The sequence below is a fragment of the Copadichromis virginalis genome, linkage group LG9 (genome assembly GCF_057382275.1).
Source record: "Copadichromis virginalis isolate Kocher_CV1m ecotype Utaka linkage group LG9, C_Virginalis_male_GT1.1, whole genome shotgun sequence".
Lineage (NCBI taxonomy): Eukaryota > Metazoa > Chordata > Actinopteri > Cichliformes > Cichlidae > Copadichromis > Copadichromis virginalis.
In genome coordinates, this window is record NC_140626.1 from 23056042 (window position 1) to 23075552 (window position 19511).

General features: G+C 41.0%; 1 protein-coding gene across 1 annotated transcript; it reads right to left on the minus strand.

Moving 5' to 3' along the window:
* Positions 1–10544: 10544 nt before the first annotated feature.
* Positions 10545–19124, minus strand: htr5ab (5-hydroxytryptamine (serotonin) receptor 5A, genome duplicate b). Its single transcript, XM_085468258.1, has 3 exons — positions 18985–19124; positions 13478–14252; positions 10545–11293 (listed from the first exon to the last, which is right to left on the minus strand). Exons 2-3 carry the CDS (start codon positions 14183–14185, stop codon positions 10961–10963), a joined length of 1041 nt encoding a protein of 346 aa, XP_085324384.1. The 5' UTR covers positions 14186–14252; positions 18985–19124; the 3' UTR covers positions 10545–10960.
* Between the last annotated feature and the right edge of the window lie 387 nt (positions 19125–19511).

The following is a 19511-nucleotide window of genomic DNA, read 5'->3' on the forward strand; positions in this document are numbered from 1 at the left end:
ATGCCCTCTGGCTCTTCTGTGTACCTGTAACAAAAAGCAAATGAGAATTATTCTTTTTTGAGCTGTAGTGTTGCCCATTAAAAGCCAAGATGGCCAACAAACGAACCTATTTATATAGTTATATCTTTCGATAGAGAAAACAGGGCAGAGAGGGTTGTCAGGATTGTCATACGTTTCTCTTCTTGTGCTCTGTTTATTGGTCTCATGTGGGTGTTTTAATTTCTTTGTATGCTCATGGAAAGCTAGTGTTGCATACTCTCTCAGTAACAAAAAATGAGTCATTTTGCCTGGTGTGTAGCTGAACATCAAACAGCACTTAGTATCCCCTTTGCTTACTATCCCCTCCAGACTGTTAAGATACAGCACTCTCTTTGTGCTTTGATGTTCAAGTCACTTTGAATCTATTCAGTTTCATTTACATTTATATATAAGTATAGACCCTGGAGAGAGAGTGACTCCTCTATGATGCACTTGGCGACAGTCGGGAGGAAGAACTCCCTTTTCATCAGAGCAGAGAGCTCTATAAGGGTGCCATCAGAGGTTGAAGGAAAGAAGAAGAAAAATAAAGAGACCACCAATGACAAGCACAAAAAACACAAACTATGGGAGACAGTGGGCAAGAGGTCATCTGACACTGACACATAATGAACTGTTGCATTGTTCCTTGTGTTCCAGCAGTCTGTTTGAGGAGACACCAAGACTGAAATCAACACGTTTCTTGCCATTTCTGACAGTAGCACAAAAAAAGCTTCTTTTCCATATAAACCTTTGTTGAGCTTTAGAGATTTTATTGAGCAATGAAAGATTATGTTCGAATCTGCCATTGCATTTGACACAATTTAGTTATAATGTGCTCCTTACTAAACAGCAGCAATATGCTAATTTAACATTTCCTTGGGCTGTGCGAACCTCTCAAAAACAGCCACAGCACAAATGGAAACTAAGAGGCAATCAGCTGTCCAGAAACACTTTCCACTGCAGGCCTTTCAGCAATGCACAATTTGTCGGACTAATGAAAATGCCACATAGATATTTCTGAATCTTGTGGATGTGGCTAAGGATAGACAAATGAATAAAATGGAGATGAAAATAGCGTTTGTGGAAAAGGAAATTATGCTGGATTCAGAAATGGGATTACCATTTATAAAACAAGGATGTACTGATGTTATTGCAGCTTGCATACTGGAAAAAAAAAAATAAAGGAGGCAAATTTTACACATCGCTGTTTACATCAGTGGAGCTGAGGTAGAGCAGATAAACACTGTCAGAGAAAATTCAGGAACACTTCTTAAGTTAACTAAGGAAACTAAATTTACTCATTTAAGCTTATAACCTCATGCTGCACAGCGATAATTAAAATGAATCTTTAATCTTAGAAAAAAGGCTCCAGTTAAGCTTGTACAAATATATTTGTTCTGCAAAACACCATAGCAACAACCTGGGGAAAATGTTGCAGCTTCTAATGATGCTCATCTCTGTAAAAGACCATAAATATGTCTTCAGAGGGTTTCAAATGAAGGAATATGGTGTTTGGCGCCATGCAGTCAATTTCAATATGTGTCACTGTGCTATAAGCTCCCCTGAATATGAATGCATTGAAACAATGGAATGCAAAACAAAGGCTGTTTTCCCCTGGGGCTCGTGGTGCTAACATATGAGCTGTAATGCAGGCTCCGCTTGTTCCAGCAGAGGTTGGGTCAGCATGGCTCCTAATGCAGCACTGAATCCTTGTTAGAGTACACACCTGGGAGGATTTTCTCAGTAAAATCCTAAGCAAGTCACACACACACATGCGCGCACACACACACAAAAGCCACTGGAGCTCCTGGTCACGCTGCTTCCACCCTTGTCCTGATCATCAGCCGTGGGTAATCAACCACAGTCTGTTCCTGTGCAATTGATCTCATTCATATTGTAATGCTTCTTCAAGGGAATTCAAAACCAGAAGCTCACACACTCAGTGCATATAATGTGAGTAATGATAAAAGCGCCAACATGCACATCATCAGACTTCAAAGAGGCGCCTGCAAACATCCTCTGAACTGATTGAGAGGGAGGGCAGAAGGAATGACAATACATTCTGTTCTTTACCAAAGTGCCACGCACTTGTGCCAAATGACGTCCCCCTCCTCCTTGATTCCAGTTTCAGAATGGCTCGCTTGCCAAGAGAAGTGCCTTCACTCAGGCTGTTTCTGGGATTGTTTTATAAAAAACTTTGCCAAGGATTTCAGCTCTGAATCAAACCCGAGTAGACTGCACAAAACACATGCTTGCAGAGGTGGAAATGTGCACAAATTCAGAAATGTAACCAGCAGATGGTTTCTGTTCTTCCTGTTTGTGTTTTATACAGGGAAATTGGAAGTGGCAAGTTAAAGGAGAGCAGACTTGTTGGGCATGTTTCAGGACTTTCTTGGTGAAGAAACAAACATTACCACATGCCTTTCTTTGACTTAGCACTATATAACCTACTGACTGGGAATCTTCACAGATATGTACTGAGCTTTCTTTGAGCCTTGGTGCCATAGCAACAGAGCATGAGGGCGTTTAGGTTTATCGTTTGTGAACTGATGAAGTGCTGAAGAATCAGGGAATCACCTGCTTCTGCCTTCGATCTCCTGCAGTGGAATGATTGAATATCAGCGACGCAACCACTCCTCATCTGTGTTTGTATGCATAAATATATATGTCTGTGTCTGCCTCCCTGATGAACACACACTGAGACTCCCCACATCTTGCCATTTACCCACTCTGAGCAATCACCCCCCTGAATTAGTCTGGTAGTGCGTTCAAGCAATCTCGAAATAACAACACCACCTGCCTAATCTCATCGGGAGCCAGCATTTAGACTCATCAGCCTGAAAAATGTCTCTTTTACATTCAAGTCCTCTCAAAGGTCTCTCTGCTCTATCTCCATGTATGCATCGGTTGAACCAAGCCCAGTCGGGTGTTAAATTAAAATGCAGACAACCAAACAACACAATGTATACAGCTATATTTTTTTGTTCTTTTTATTCCACCTCAGCACAATTAAAAAAAAAATTATCTTATTGCCGTGATGTTACATGAAAAGGATGTTTCGAAAGAACTGAAGTTGGTTCATAATGGAGGACATTATGAGAAGAGGATGCAGTACCACTTAAAAAGACTTAGCAGAACAATGAAGAGAAGGAAGTAAAAATATTTAAATGTCACAGTCTTGTCAAAACTCATCAGTGACACTGTAGCTCGGCAGTATCTGCTTTATAGTGTATTAACTATTCATGGCCTTGCAGAGATTGTTATTATTGTGTATGAGTGAAAGAGGTCAGAGACAAAAAGAAGCCCCAAAAATCCATCAGTTCTTAGTCGGAGATGACGTTGAGGACATTACTTGTGTTTAGACAAAAGACAGATGAGTCAGTGCACAAGATTTCTTGGCAGCGTTTTCTTTCAGGTTTCTAATCTTTTCCCTTTAAGTCTTTACCAAAGCATTTTACATTCACATCCCATATACTTGACAATAAAATACCAGCTTCATTAAAACTGTTTAAAACATAGGGCGCACTTTATTGTTAAAGTGATGCCAGCATGTTGGCTGGTTGGGCAGCCACGGCAGTACAGCCAGAAATGTTTAAATATTCATTAGACAGTTTATCCTGAAATTTTGTGCATAAATTATGTAACTTTGGTATCCTTGGTAACGTAGTTGCTTGAATGAATGAGTTGCATGTTTTGTTACCCGCATATAGTCTCATTCTACAGATTGCATGTAAATCATCGCAGTGATACCATCACATCCTAATGGTATCACAGCCATCTTATCTTTATGCATCACATGGCCAACAAGAGCAAGATGATGCTTGAGGATGATGCTTGAGATCTTCAGGCCATGACAGAGGTGCATGTAGGTGGTTTAGGGTGGCACGAAGCATGCGAGTGCAGGCTCTATCCAATTTGTTGCTCTCAAATTTGGTCAGGGCCCATGATTCATGCCTAAAGAGCACCACGAGACTTGAACACTAAGTTTGGCAAGGGCACGAAAAGCTCCCCAAACTTGACTAATTCAGCAGTTGAAGGCACAGGCAGTGTAGCCATCTACAGGTTTGACTGGAGTAGAACCGGGCAGTGAATACCAGGCAAAAATTGTATTAGCAGTCCTGTTTTCACTTTTGTACATTTCTGTGTTTGTATTATTTATTTTTGCCTCCCCAGTGGTGGCAGACATGCCGAGATACTTTATTTTTCCTGTCTGTCCCACATCCCACGTCCCACCATTTCTCCATCCCTGGTGAGCACAATACCTTCTGCAAAAAAGACTTTTTCTATTATTCACTGGCACAACTCAAGGACAGAAGGGAAGATTGTGACAATATTTCATATTTACTGACTTGGGTGCTCATCTGGAAACTGTACACAGATTTGTGTTCTATCATAATCATTTTTACTGGTCAGACATAAACACACTTAATTTGTTTGATTTAATGTCTTTTGAGTATTTGCAACATACTCAGCTTACTGTGTAAGCCTGGCAGATATTGATATAAAATGCAACTTGACTGCTTGGCAATGTAATATAACCACGAGATGATGCTTTTTTCCTGCCTTTGGGGTCAAATTTTCATAGAAATTTGTGCTGTCAAATAAACAAAATCTACAAACCCATAATTATTAATTTATACCGCTGAGTTTTTCATATTGCATCAAAAGCTGATTAAAAATTCCTTAACAATTTTTTTTCTTTTTGGTCCAACACCGTGCATCACCAGAGTTCATGTAATGAAATATAAAAAAAGAAAACAAAGAAAGCTTTAAAAAAAATGTAAAAAAATGCAGTAAGCAGTGTCCATCCCTTTTGTGGCTTGAGGCGAAAAAAGATTTATCAGCTTGTACCTCCTCTGGAGTATTTCAGAATTTCCAATTTCTTCATTCTCCCACAGTCACTTCTGTTTTTGCCCCCAGAACCTGAATTAAAAGCAAGCAAAAGGGTGAAGCGGAGGGCGAGAAAGCGAATGTGATGTCATCCCGGTCACACATACGTACATGTGCTCTCTCCCTCCCTCACCAGGATTTTCTTCTCCGCAGTCCTGCTGTGCAGTTTCCATTTGGATGAAACTGACCTGCCACGAGATAACAAGTGGAACAAAAACACAGTCACAGAGTCAACTTTGCCTCAGAAAAGAAGAGACTGAGTCCAATTTGTTGTTGAGATAAGAGAGTCATGGCAGTATAGGACATCTCGTCCTATCTGGTCACTCTACGCTGCGAGCCACACCACATGCAGTTCACCCATTACCTCAGGTCTGGTCTATTGTTACCTTAGGCTGTGGTGGCAAACTAGGGACAAGCTTCTTTACTGGTAGACACATATATTACAGTGGAAATAGCAAATTTGAAAAAAAAAAAGCTCTAAAAGCTTGCACATATACATAAAATAGCTGTAATATAATAAATAGGTGTTGGTTGCAAGCTCCAACCATTTTTCCATATAATTTTATATATATATATATATATATTGCTTTGCTGTGGTTGGAGAGTACATTTAATCACTGTCCACGTGTCACGAAGGGGCTTGCTGCAACTATTACTGCAAAATTCAGTAGCTAAAGCACAGGTTTGCCTTGCCAGAGCTTCTAATCCTAAGTCAGTTTAGGCAGGCCACATTTTCATGTATGCTGTCTTCCTTGGACACGGATGAATATGCTCCTTTGAACAGCAGCAGGCTCTCTGCTGGCGCTCAAATATGCATGCTGGCAGTGGCTCCATAGAGAGTTAAAGACATGCCAGTGCCTGTTTTATAAAATGACCCCAATGGCTTGGCAATGATTGAATTCTTACCAAAACTAAAATGCTGCAAAATTCTTTCTTAATGATATTTTCTTTTCCCCAGCTCGCTTTATGCATTATTCCAGGCAAGTGCATGCCAACAGTTAACAAATACCTAGCAGTGTGCCTCGTGGCTCAGCCTCTACAGCTGTTACTTTCATAAATTAAACAGAAGTTGTGAACTTGACTTGCTTTATCTCAAACGGAGTGTTTGTTTGTTTATTGTTAATTTTATCATCCAAGACTTGTGTGCAGCAGAGCATGCGCATATGAAAAAAAGGCTGACACGGTTGAACATGAAGGTTTGTTTTTTTTAATTCTTTTTCTGAATAGGACACACGGAACAGATGGTAAACAGGGCCACTTTGCATTTCCTGAGCTGGGTCATAACACACACAAAGAAAAGAAAAAGGAGGGGTGAAGAATCTAGAGAGCACTTTTATTGATTAGCATGAAGTTAATCGATGAAATAATCCCAAAGGATGATATTTACCAAAGAATATCACAATGAATGTAATAACAATCAGCATTTTTCTTCATGCATTTTCTTTATTCATCACAAAATATTGTCAGCTGCTTTTTTTTTTTGCACTTTATCATCTTACCACATCAGATTAAACAGGGTAAAAAAGTGAACATTTTATGGCAATGGTGCAAGAAACCTTAAAGATGTTCTCCAGTACTGTGCAAAAGTCTTCAGCCACCCTTATTTCTTTATATTTTGCTTCCAATGAGATAGACGTTGCTGCAGTTTTTTAAAGTGGTCTTGCGAATAACTGAGATAGTTCTCCAGGCTATCTGAAGATCTTTCAAAGTTTTTTCTTTGGCCATTGGCTGTTTTTTCACTCATGTTCAGTTCAGTCCAGTGCAAGTTTCAGAAGAATGTGTTTTGTTTGTTTGCTTTTCATCAAGCCACTGAACACTGACCTATGAATAATTCAAGCATAAAAAAGGCACCTAGCTCAAGGGAAGAACCAGTGTTGTATCTACAGATAGCAGACGACTTAGCAAAGAACCAAATTTAAAAGGTGTCTTTAGGCACTTTGTTACTAGCAGCCTGTTGCAAAAACTGTCAATCATGTTTCCTTTTCTTTTGCTGAATCCATGAATTATGCCCAAAATAACAGTCTGACTGGTAGAAAATAGTATTTTTGCACCAATGATGTGATTCTCAGCTGAAACCTTGGCAGATATTGGTGTATATACAGTGTGCTTTGTGTCCTTAAAAAATTTGAGGAAACTGACAAAGTGGAGGACTAAATAAGTGTCAGGCTTAAAAAAACTACTGAAAGCAGATGAACGTTATGTTAAAGTCATGCTGTTAAGAAATAAGGAACAAATCCAGCAAAGACCTGACCTGAGAGATGCATCTGGCCGTTCAGTGAATCCATCTACTCTTCACTGAAATGATCTTAGCGGAAGTGTGGCTAACAAGAAGCCATTCTTAATAGAATAGAATAGAATTCAACTTTATTGTCATTGCACATGCACAGGTACAGGGCAACGAAATGCAGTTTGCATCCATCCAGAAGTGCTTTAGTGATATAGATATATTACAATATATATTAGCAATAATATAGATATGTGAGTATATTACAGAAATGGGTCTATTATGGTATGTTATAATGTACACGGTATGAAGTATGTTGTGAATATTCTATAACTATAAGTATGTACAGGCTGTAGTGAGTACAAGCTATGTACAGGATATGAACAGGATATAAATATGAAAAACTATACAGAATATGAAATAAATAATAATAAATAAGGAAGGGAAACAGGGGAAAACGGTTCAGGTCTGCCATATTGCACCAGAACTGGACTGAAAATCAGTGGCAGCAGGTCTTAGTAATGATTCAGATTTGAAATTTTTGGTTCAAGTTATCTTCAGAGGTCAGGAGAAAGGTACAATGTTGAGCATCTACAGCAGGGGTGGGCAATTCCAGGCCTCGAGGGCCGGTGTCCTGCAGGTTTTAGATCTCACCTTGGGTCAACACACTTGAATCACATGATTAGTTTGTTACAAGGCCTCTAGAGAACTTCAGGACATGTTAGGGAGCTAATTTAGCCATTTAAATCAGCGGTGTTGGTTCAAGGACACATCTAAAACCTGCAGGGACACCGGCCCTCGAAGCCTGGAGTTGCCCACCCCTGATCTACAGCCATCTGTAAAACTGTGGAGGAGCTGTCATGGCTTAGTGCTTGATTTCAGTCAGTGTTGTTGTCGATCCAGACCAAACTGGTGGAATTATGAAAACGGAAAATATTTTGAGCCACGATGCAATATTATCTGGACAATGTCTGGCTTCTTTCAGCACGACAATGATCCCAAACATTAAAGCTCTTTGGAGCAACTGTTGTGGTGATTTGATACAGAAATACAATTGAATTGAACTGAAACACACTGGCAGTGCAGTATAACTCGGACAGAAAAACACAAAGAGGAACACGGATCATTGATTTGTGTTCCTCTGACACTGATCATTGATCCGTGTTCCTCTGGTCATTGATCGATCTCCACAGAGCCCGGACCTCAGCATTACTGAAGCAGCGTGGGATCATCTTGAGGAAATATAGAAGACAAGGTAGCCAACATCTAAAAAAGAGCTTTCAGGAAACCTGGAAAACTATTCCTGAAGAAATGAAAAGTTTCCCAAGAGAGTTCAGGTTGTGCATTCAAGCCAAATATTGACTTTCAAGATCATTAGAATTAACTCAGATTTCGCATTAAATACTGTATTTTCATTTATGTTTGCACATCTCAATAATTCACTGCACCTATTTCTGACATTCCCTAACAAATTCTTTTAAAAAACTGTGGGGCAGCTGAAGAATTTGCATAATACTGTAGGGCATTTTGGGTTTTTTTTATTTAAAATCCATTTCTCATATTTGATTCCTCACAACACAGTCTATTTCACAAAAAGTAAAGGTTCATTAACCGATTCCACAGTGGGGAATGATTATGTAGAAAGTAATTTATGCAGGAAAACAGGGGAGTGATACAAAAAGATCTAAAAATGGAAAACACTAAAATCAGCTCTATCATCTCTGTGTTTTGTGTCTGGTTTTTTTGAGCTGTTCATGGACGTTGGTCACTTGACAGGTTTTCTTACTCCTGTAACCCTTATACTACAGTATAATCAAGTTTAACGCCCCTATTTTTATAGCTCAATTCAATTCCGACTGACGTGTTGGAATCTATTATTGTGATAATGCTTTGAGCGGCTTTGCAACAGTCAAAAGATCTTTTGTATCCATCTGTTATTGGAATAGGAGTAAGATGTGATCATTTGTGGCTGCAGCTTCTCAACAAAGGATTTATTCAAACAAATGAAAATAATGTCTTGTGTGGCTATTTTTCTCCGCTTTCATTAAACCCTCACTAGTGTGTAGACAAAGTGCAAGAAATATTAGTGTGTAGCTCGTCAGCACTAGAGGACAGAATGCACATTTATCAGCAAGCATGTCTGAATGAATTTTATGTGATACCACAGCGTGTATCTAGCTAAAAGGTAGACGGTTTTTCAACAGTTTTCCTAGAGGGTTGTGTACTACAACCCATCTTTTCTATAATTAGATAAAATCCTTTGCTTGAGATGTTACTGACGATGAGTATTTTGATGTGTTACAGCACAAATTCCCCAGCTGGTTCTCAATTTATCATTTATGAAGTTCAGCTCGCTCAGCTCTACCCGACTTTTCTGAAATTTTATTCCAGCTCTACTTTTTAATCTCAGCAGGCTCACACATGATGAAATTGTTGACAAGCACGTTAACACGCATTTCTCGTTAACAAGCTTGAAATGAGCGAGGCGGGAGAAAGCTAACATGTAGACAGCGCCGTACCTGCTGCTGCCGCCGCAGCACAACCAATTTATTTTCCTTCTTGCGGACATATTAGCTCAGTCCAGCTGTGAGGTTACTTTCTCTAATAGACAGACCAAAAAAACTGAAAGACTTTTCTTTCTTTTTTCTTACAAACACAGTTTCTGGTTATCATTATAGACTACATAAAAATAGATGGGACCTCTGGGTTTTTATGGCTAATTTATGCTCGCCAGATTGGTCTCTTTGCACAAAAAGAGTGATGCCGCTACAGCTCCTTACCATCTATGGACCCAGTATGCTCGCCGTAACCTTTAGTGTTTTTCCATTGCCGCAAAATCGTCATATGGCAAGCGTAAACGGATGCGGGTGTGCGATTTCTGTCAGTACACAAAGCGACCAATTTGGCAGGTATAATTGGGCCCTTATATAAGTGCTGAGGGCACAAGTACTCGCCACAGTGTCCTCCTGAACAACAGGTGTCGGCCTTCAGAGAGAACCTCCACTGCAGTGCTGGTATAAGAGGAGATGTCAAAACCAGAAGCAAAGAAGCCTCCCTCTGTAAAATCTGTGAATCGCCAAGCTTCTGTACTTATATATCATTAAAATGCTGCTAAAAGATTGATTTGTGTCTTGACCCTGGCTGCGGCACCTGGTTAGAAAAACCCAGAGGTACTCGAACAGCTGAAACAACACCAAAGGGTGAGCCAGCACTGATGATGACACTTTTGGCCCATGGTGCCATTCGTGGCTGTGAGAACTGTGTCTAAATGCGCTCTCATAGTGTTTGAATTCCTTAAACCTGCATCTTTCCTACTGGCCAGCAGCGAACAACTTCTCTGGTTGTGGCAAGTAGTCAGACTGTACAGCACTCCATGAGAACCCACCCACCCCCACCCAATGTACACTTGAGATACAGGCTCAGTAAACATTTGGCTACTGAGTTCTTGGTCTCTAATGCTATTTTTAAATCCTCTCCAAAGCAGCATGGTGTTCATTTTGAAAATTGTGGTCCCATTTATAGCAAAAATAGACAATAATGCTGGGTACGGTTTTGGGCACTGCTTGCATAGCGTCCTGGGGTTCAGGAGTCCCATCCAACACTTCTGCCACTTCTGGTTTCCAAAAACCATACTTGCAGTCACCAAAACACTGAACTCCCGGCTTCAAAACATTAGTCTACAGCCCATTATGGTGACTGTTATATACAGTGTTAGGCTACCGTCCACCTGATAGTGATGGAGTAGCCGACACAGATTCGTCATGAGAAGTAGGCTAACACTGTGGAGCAGATGCTGGTGTAGCGTGTCGGCCAAGCTTGCAGAACGGCTTATCGCTGCCTGGAAAAGAGGTTCCTCAGGGCATTGTTGTAGTTCTTATTAAATGCGGTGTATATAAGTGGGTTAAAGAAGGAGTTGGAGTAGCCCAGCCACAAGAAGATGCTCTTCCAGATAGGTGGGATGTCGCAGGAACACAGCGGGACGATGAGCTCGGTGATGAAGAAGGGGATCCAGCAGAGCACAAACACGCCAATCAGAATGCCTACCATCAGTGCAGCCTTCTTCTCCTTCTGCTCGCGCCACGTGTCCCCGTCTGTCTGGAAGGTCACGGTGGCGTGGCGCACAGTAAACACCATCTGGGGCTGCTGTGTCTCCTCCTTTACCTAGGAGACAGCCAATCAGGAAATAAATCACTTAACCCATCGAATTATTAATCAATCTGGGAAATCTGATTAGCTCTTAAATAAGCAAAGCAATGTCTTCTACAATGCAGGTCAGAGATAAGCAAATGTGGAAGTGAAAATGTTGAGGCTGCTCAGCAGAAGATGGATATTAGGCTGGTGGGGAAATGATGTGTGGATCAGCTGGTTGATCAACAAGCCAAAGCTTATTCTTTCATTCCACGCGCGCACACACACACACACACACTGAGAATCTAAAGCCAGAGCTGTGTTTTAATCTGCAGTTTCCAGAAGCCCATTTTCTCCATTTTGCAAACACAAGCACAGCCAGGAAGAGAAATGTCAACATTTATCCTCTGACTTTCTCCTCTCTTACTGTCGCCTGGTGGATCTCAAGGCCGACGTTATTTCTTGTTCATCCGGTTAAGTTCAGGTCGCAGCATTTATAAAGACAAACTATCTGTCGAAATGTGTTGGAAGAAAAGCAGAAAGGACAACAGTCTACACTGTTGTGTCCTGTACAACATTTAAGCAAGAACCTGCACTCCGGTACAGGAACTTTTACTCTCTGGAGTAAATTTAGTTGAATCAATACAGGTCACTGTACAATATAACGGATGAGATAGACGAAGCAAATCCTTTTACAGCAGAGGCCAGGAGTTAAAAGCATATTGCCGCTGGCATGGGGGCTTATAATTTAAGAAATGGTTCAATATAATAGTAAAAGATGCAGCTGCTAAAATGGGCACTTATATAACTGCAAGTATGCCTTTATATACAGCAGGTGAATGAGTCTAAGATGTGTAAAAAGTTCACGTTTTTAAGCGTTTAATCCAATGATTAATCCTTAGGTAAGTTTAAGCGATTGCATGAGGTAAATATCAGCGTATTAGTTTAGAATCTGTTTCGTGAGTGCACAGGGACAAGAAGCTGGCTTACAGCTAATGTTTGTGCAGTTATTTTATGTTTGGGCTAAAATATAAAATGCTGTCAACACAGTTTGACAGTAAATTTTTACTGAAAGCTTGAACACAGTCCAAAAGACTGATGCATTAGGATTTGTGGAGTCATTCAAGCCATTTTCTTGAGGCTTTTGGCATTCTCAAGTTATCTGTGCAACTAGGTCAGGAATCTTACCTCAGTGAACTCTATTTCTGGTGCATTGTGTGTTTATGTATGTGTGTGAGTGGGTGTTTTTAATGGATCAGTGTAGGAAGTTTATTATCTTGGATGCTGATGCCACTTGCTCACATCATACATCGGTGCAGGCACACTGGAGGGCTCGGTGTATGCTTGGAAATGATTAGAGCAAACTTTGACGAAATACTGAGCGACATAAAACGTAACCAGTGGTGGATATGTCTGTGGAAAACAAAAATCACAAATTAAACATATTCCGCGTTGTATAATTGCTATAGCTGGATGAATGATTGTCTGTGTAATGAAACTTGACACGAATGTTCATCAAAGCAATAACAGATGTGGATAATTTACTGGGTGATCGGCCCTCCTTGACCAAGAGTTAATAATTTTGTCACGTTTGCATAACAAATGTGTATCTTGAGGAATTGGGAAAATTATGGACATTAAATAAATGAAATTAATAAATGAGATAAATAAAATCCCAACACTTTGCATTTTTTTGTTTTTGTTTTTACTTCTGTGGCTGCTTGCTAAAGCCTGAGAATCCCTGGATGCTAAATGACTTTATAAGTAGCCTTTCATAGTTTAAGGAAAAGGATTGTTTTTGTAAGACTGTAAAAGTAGCGTAATCTATCACTGATGTGTTGTAAACCCAAGTGAAAAGAAAACTTCCCTGATTAAATGTTTGCTTAATGGAGAGACTTTTTGTATCTGCTGATTATAATAACACCAAAGCCAGATGCATGTTTCATGAAAGATGCCGGAGGTAGTATTTATAGTTTTCTACCTTCTTCCTACGCACATTAACAGTCTGATGGTGATGAGCAGGATGGCTTTATGCTCACACACCGGATACTTATGTTTCCCTGATCACATCAGAGTAATTTATCAGCCAATATAAAAAATAGCCGCACAGCAATCCATATTTGCAGGTCAGAGGCAATAGCTGGTTGATGAAGGAAAGGGAGAGCGGTGATACTGTAACCTACGTGAGGAGTTATTATATAAAATTAAAGTAATTACCTCAGCCATGGGTGTGATTGTGTTGGACTTGCGGGAGCCAATCCGAAATTTGGCAGCCTTGTAGATCTTCCAATAAACAAAGAGAACCACACAAAGAGGGAGGTAAAACGCCCCAAAGGTGGAGAAAATGGTGTAGGAAGGCTCCTGGCTCACCTGGCACTTCATCCCCTCTGAGTAAGTCTCTCCCCAGCCGAAGAGCGGTGACAAGGAGATGATAGAGGACAGCAGCCAAGTGAGCGCTATCATCACATTGGAGATCTTTTTGCGTGTCTTGAGTGTGTACTGCAGGTGCCTAGTGATGGACCAGTAGCGGTCCAGCGCAATGGCCGTCACGTTCCAGATGCTGGCTGTGCAGCAGAGCACGTCGAATGAGATCCACACCTGGCACAGGACGCGCCCCAGTTTCCACAGTCTGCCGTTCAGCTCGTGGACAAGGCTTAGGGGCATGACCAGAGCCGCCACCATCACATCTGAGATGGCCATCGAAGCCACCAGGTTGTGGGGCACTCGGTGAAACGTTCTCACCCTCAGGATGGTGACCAGCACCAGCAAGTTCCACACAAAGGTGGCCACCACCAGCATCGCCAGTAAAGTGAGAGTGAGAACGCTGAAGACAGAAAAGGGGCGGTAGATGTTTCCTCCGGAGTCATGGCCGTCCAAAGCTCCAGTGAAGTTGACTGTGAGCGTGCTGGTGTTAGGGTACGTCATGGTAGCTGCTCACAGCCCTGCAGCCAAAGACGATTCAGCGACAGCGTCTGCAGACAGCTCGTGCATTCTGCAGCAGGGTGAGAGAAAAAGACACAGATTTAAACCTTAACAGTGCCCTACACACTAAAGGTTAAAGATGCAGTGCTCAAATAATTAGTAGCTTTTACTTCTGGGTTTGCACGAGTGTGCAAATGCACCAGTCTGCACCTATGTGTCATTGACCAAAGAGGTAGTTCAGTGATTTGTTCACAATAGTAAAAGGCACTTGAGCTCCTCATTTCAGTTGTCGAGCAACCTGCCTACAACTTTCAAGTGCAATTTCATCTGCTGTTAAAAAGGCTCAAAAGTACTCGGGGACATCTCTGGTTCAGGAAAAGGCCATAAATATTCAGTTTTATCATCCCACTGCTGTCCTTTGATTTCCATCAGAGTCAGGCCTGTTGCACAATGGACAGTTTTAAGTGGAGTCTTTGTTGCAGACTCATTTGGGAAGATCTCATTTTTAATTGAGAGATCCAACCGTTAAGTAGAGCTGGGCGATATGAGATTTTTTCATATCACGATATGTTTTTTTCATTTCAGGCGATAACGATATATATCACGATATAAGCCAAATAACTATATTTGTAAGATTTAAATGTGCCGTTGCTCACAAGTAAAATGTGAAATAATCAGCAGCTTGTTTTTATTTAAATATTTATTTCCCATAATAAGTTCAACAGGGTAGATGTACTTAAGGAACATGAGACTTTTTCAGATAAATAAAGGCAAATATTGCAAACTACACAAAAGGCAGCCGCTAAAGCGTTTAAGTTTCAAAATAGAACAAACGAAACAGACTAAATTGTCAATTCCACTTAGAAACAAAATATTAATTCTAAAAATAAATCTTAGTTTGTTTTACAGAAGAACAGACAAAACTGACTAACTTTTGTCAATATCAAATAAACTGAAAACTAAAAGGAAATTCTCAATCTCTCCTTGTTGTATAGCTGAGCTTTTCAAACAGTTTTAACAGTTACTTTAGTCTGACAAAAGCCGAATGACGAATTAGCGCTTCCAGTCAGAGACTGAGGCTACGTCCACACGTACACGGGTATTTTTGAAAACGGAGATTTTCCGTTTTCGTTTTAAAAAATAATCCCGTCCACACATAAAGGCAGAAATGAAGGAAAACGCTGCTATGAACATGCCAAAGCAGCAGGTGGCGCTAGATTCCTAACCGTGCCGAAATGTTGGCCAATCAGAAGTCTAGAAGCCTCGGTGGGAAAAAGTAAACAAAGCTGCGGCATAGAAGCAGAACCGAGTCGTAAGTGTGGAGGGACAGTAACTGTGTGTATATGTAAGCATTTAAACACTGCAGAGAGTACAATTAACAGTAACAGTATTGTAGAAATTCATTTCACCGAAACAATAACGTGGCGCACAGTGTGACGCATGCTCCAGTTTATTGTATTTCCAGACTTGCTTTCGGCACAATTTACAGTGCACGCTACTCTGTTTTTTGTCAGACTTGAAATAGCCGAAATACCTTCACACTACGGAACTTCTATGGCTCTTCCGTTCGACAATCTCTCCGGCATTGGAACCATCATCTGTTTTCTCTTCGGTCACGCTCGGTTGATTTTTCTAGTCGGCACACTCATTTCCTCCATTACCCGCTGGCTGCTTCCCAAACAAACACACGTGCGGCTTGGCACTTGTGCTGTACGTAACAAGTCACGCGACGTGATGCTGCGGCTGTGATTGGTTCGGCTCTGCGCTACTTAATTTGGATTGGCTGACCTTTTAAAAAAAAAAAAAAGAGGACAAGAGCGGCGAGGTCTATCACAATAGCTTAATTTCTCTAAAAGTTATATCGCGATACATATCGTTATCGTTCTATCGCCCAGCTCTACCGTTAAGCATTGCGGAGCTGTGTGCTTTCTGTTGTCGCAGGAAGGGGAATCTGTTTCACTTTGAACGAGACTGTGTGGTTGAGAGACCCTGCGCATTACCATACAACTGTCTCAGTTTCAAGCTCGGAATGAAAAGATTTGACATGCCAGCTCTACCAATAGATTCACAGGAGAGGCTCGGCGAGCTGCTCTACACAATTTTCAACAGTGCAGAAACAATGAATCCTAAAACACCAGCCACTTCAATTCTGACAGCTGGCTGTTTGTAAAGTATTGATCTGTACAGCTCGCAACTACTGTAAACACTCTGAAGAGACCAACACCCTCACCAGAGAAAAAGTTCGATAAATGGCCACATTACCAACAAACTTGAAAAATATACAAACGCATTTGCCTAACATTAAAAATCTTTACTGGTTTATTTATCCACAGGACTCTGGTATGATAGCCAATACACATCTGACTCACAGGAGCCTCATTTTTAGCAGCATCTCTCGGGGCAATAATGATTTCATGCATCGTGTTTTGGGACACATATTCAGACAAACCTAATTTAGCAATGTTAATTTTAGTCATTAATCGTGAGTCCTTATTTATACATTCACAGTTTAAATTACTCTTCCTGCTTTAGCATATTCCTATGACTTATTCTGTCTTTCGGGAATCCTCCCAAGCTTTTTAAAAGCACAGATCACAGTTTCTGAGCTTGACCCAGTGTACCGGAGCCATTTAAAGCAGATTTGTACCTGTGATGTGGAATATTGAATAAAAGCATTCATTTTGCATGGCTCTCCTTCTAGCTCGGGTTTTTTTTTTTTTTTTTTTTTTTACAAGGTCTTGAAGCAAAGTGTCGATAATGACCACAACTAATGCACATCATACTGCTGAAATAATTGGCTGTAACTGAGGTTTTTTTTTTTATTAATTTCTTTTTAATTACAGAATTTAATGAGTAGGATGAAAGTTTTCTGGCTGTTTGGCTGCATTACTTTTGGCTATATTATGAAACAATCAATATGATAAATAAGCTAAAGTTTGCCCAAATTCTACCTTTTTTTCCCTGTAGTACAACCAACCAAGAAGGGCAACTAAAATAAACTCTGTGAAATGCTTCATTCATGCTTCTACACCCAAGGGACCGTGTCAGATTGAGTTACCTTTTATCAATCACTGGGCTTTATGAGTAAGGCCCGATGGGTAATAACAACACCGGCCACGTCTCTATCAGTTTCTATACATAAGTGACATGTGACACCGTCTCTTAGCATCACAATCCATCCCCTCTAATCAAAGGTTCCACCTCAAGCACACCAATGGGCTCTGTGCTCTCTCTTCTCCCCGCTCCTATTAACAAGCCTAATAGCCATGAAATTGGACAACTGTTATGAAAGGAAGAGGCAATCAAAACATGCGGCATTTGGCAAAGCAATGCTGCAGTTTCTCCAGGGACATCACAGGCCAGGTGTCTCAAAAGACGGCTGTCACTCACTCAAAGTCTGAGGCACATGGCAGAAAGAATAAAAAAGACAACAAATTGTATGTGTAAGCATATGGGAGAAGAGCGAAGAGTGAGACACTGGCAGAAAAGTCTAAGATGGCAAAATCAAAGCATGAGAGCTGAATAGATCTCGTTTTTAATGTTATTCCACACAGCTGTGTTGGGAAAATGTCAGTTCAGGTCAGATGTTGTCTTAATACTTGTGCCAGCTGGTTCACTGAGCATATTCGCTTGCCATCCTTTTGGGGATTTTACTTGAGAAAAGATCTGTCTGAGAAGATCTGTACACAGCGTACTTTGTGGTAGGAGGACCAAAGAGAAATGATATTTATAACCGTGACGAATTTTCATGATTCTGACAGACCTGCGAAAGATAATGCAGTTCAAATGAACAAATCTATCTGCATTTGAAATCTGTTTCTGAACTTCAGACTCTTTTGAAGGATAACCACACTGCAGCCAATACTGCAGCAATCAAGAAGCCATTCCTTTATTTGATTGGGGGCAGCAAAAATAGGAGAATGCCTTTTATACGTTTGCTATGATTGCTTTTTATTGTTGCACTTATTTCTGACCTCCTGCTGTAAAAGGGAAAGAGTTTTGCTTTCCCTTTATTTATGCTGCTTCTGATTATATGTGTTTTTTTTAATACTACTGCAATCAGCTTGCAATTTTAAACAATATATTCCCTGGATTACTCCAGAAACAGAGTTGGGTAAGAAAGGAATTTGTTTTGTTATTTTCATTTTCATCTTTGTGTCCAAAAGCACTTCCACAGCCTTTTGATTAAATCTGCAAGAGTGTGGATGACATACTCGTTGTGTTAAGCTCGCCACTCTGAAACTGTTGTATATTCATTTGTTATACAATTTTCCCCATGGGGAATCTCGGAGCTGACATTTGGAGGTGTATGGAGGGGAGCTATGTAGATGTGTCCTCTGACTTGAGTGATAATAAAAGCGCAAGGCAGCATAAAGCAAACCTCTAAATCTCTTGTGCGTTCAGCACCTCTACCATGATTTCATACCAGTCTAATCTCTCTTTCTCTGTGGGTCTCCTGTTTTCCAAATCCTCGGATCACATGATCTTTACAACTCTTTATGTGGTTCTGTGAAATTTACGGCAATTTGACAAAAACAATCAAACTTTACCATTTTAATAGTCAGAAATCTCATCTCAGTGGAGATCACTTGTCCCGTGAGGTTTCCTATCTGCGCTCGTCTCTGCTTGCAGACGGTAATCAAGCCAAAGACACTTGTTACACACCACCTCACAAAACGCGTTCCCACTTTTGAACTCCAGTGTAAAAAGAAATTATAGCCCCGTTGCTTGTTAGAAAATAAGAAAGGGGAAAAAAAAACACTGGGCGGCCAATGATTCGTATCAATTCATTGTTAACTCACCCCGTTGCCAGATACGCGTCCAGCACAAGACCAGCTCTGCTCGCTCTCCATCGTATTTCACTTTGCTGCTCTGTCAGAGGAGTGATTGAACCGCCTCGCTCAGTGCGGATGACAGCAGAAGCACACCTCGCACTGAGGATACAGAGGCGCTGGAATGAACCACACTGGTGGTCTGGAGGGGGAACTGAGTGCACTCAAATGATAAGCACTGGCTTTCCGGGCGTGCGAGAGACGTGCGCGCGCGCGTGTTTTTACGAGGGAAGCGCTTTATTTTGAGATGCGCGTGGTGCGCGAGGAGACGACGTCTCGGGCCCGTCAGAGTTTTCATCCTGCTCAGAAAACATTCCCTCTCGCTAATTAGTCTTACTCTGCAGGGATCAGATGTGGCTTGAGGAGACACGGCTCATGCTGCTTTATGATGGATGATATTCGTGCCACCACCACTCCCGTGGCATTTCCTCTAACCCACACCATCTTGATTAATCCATATTTCGCGGAATGTAATTCAGATCCAATTTGTGCGCAGG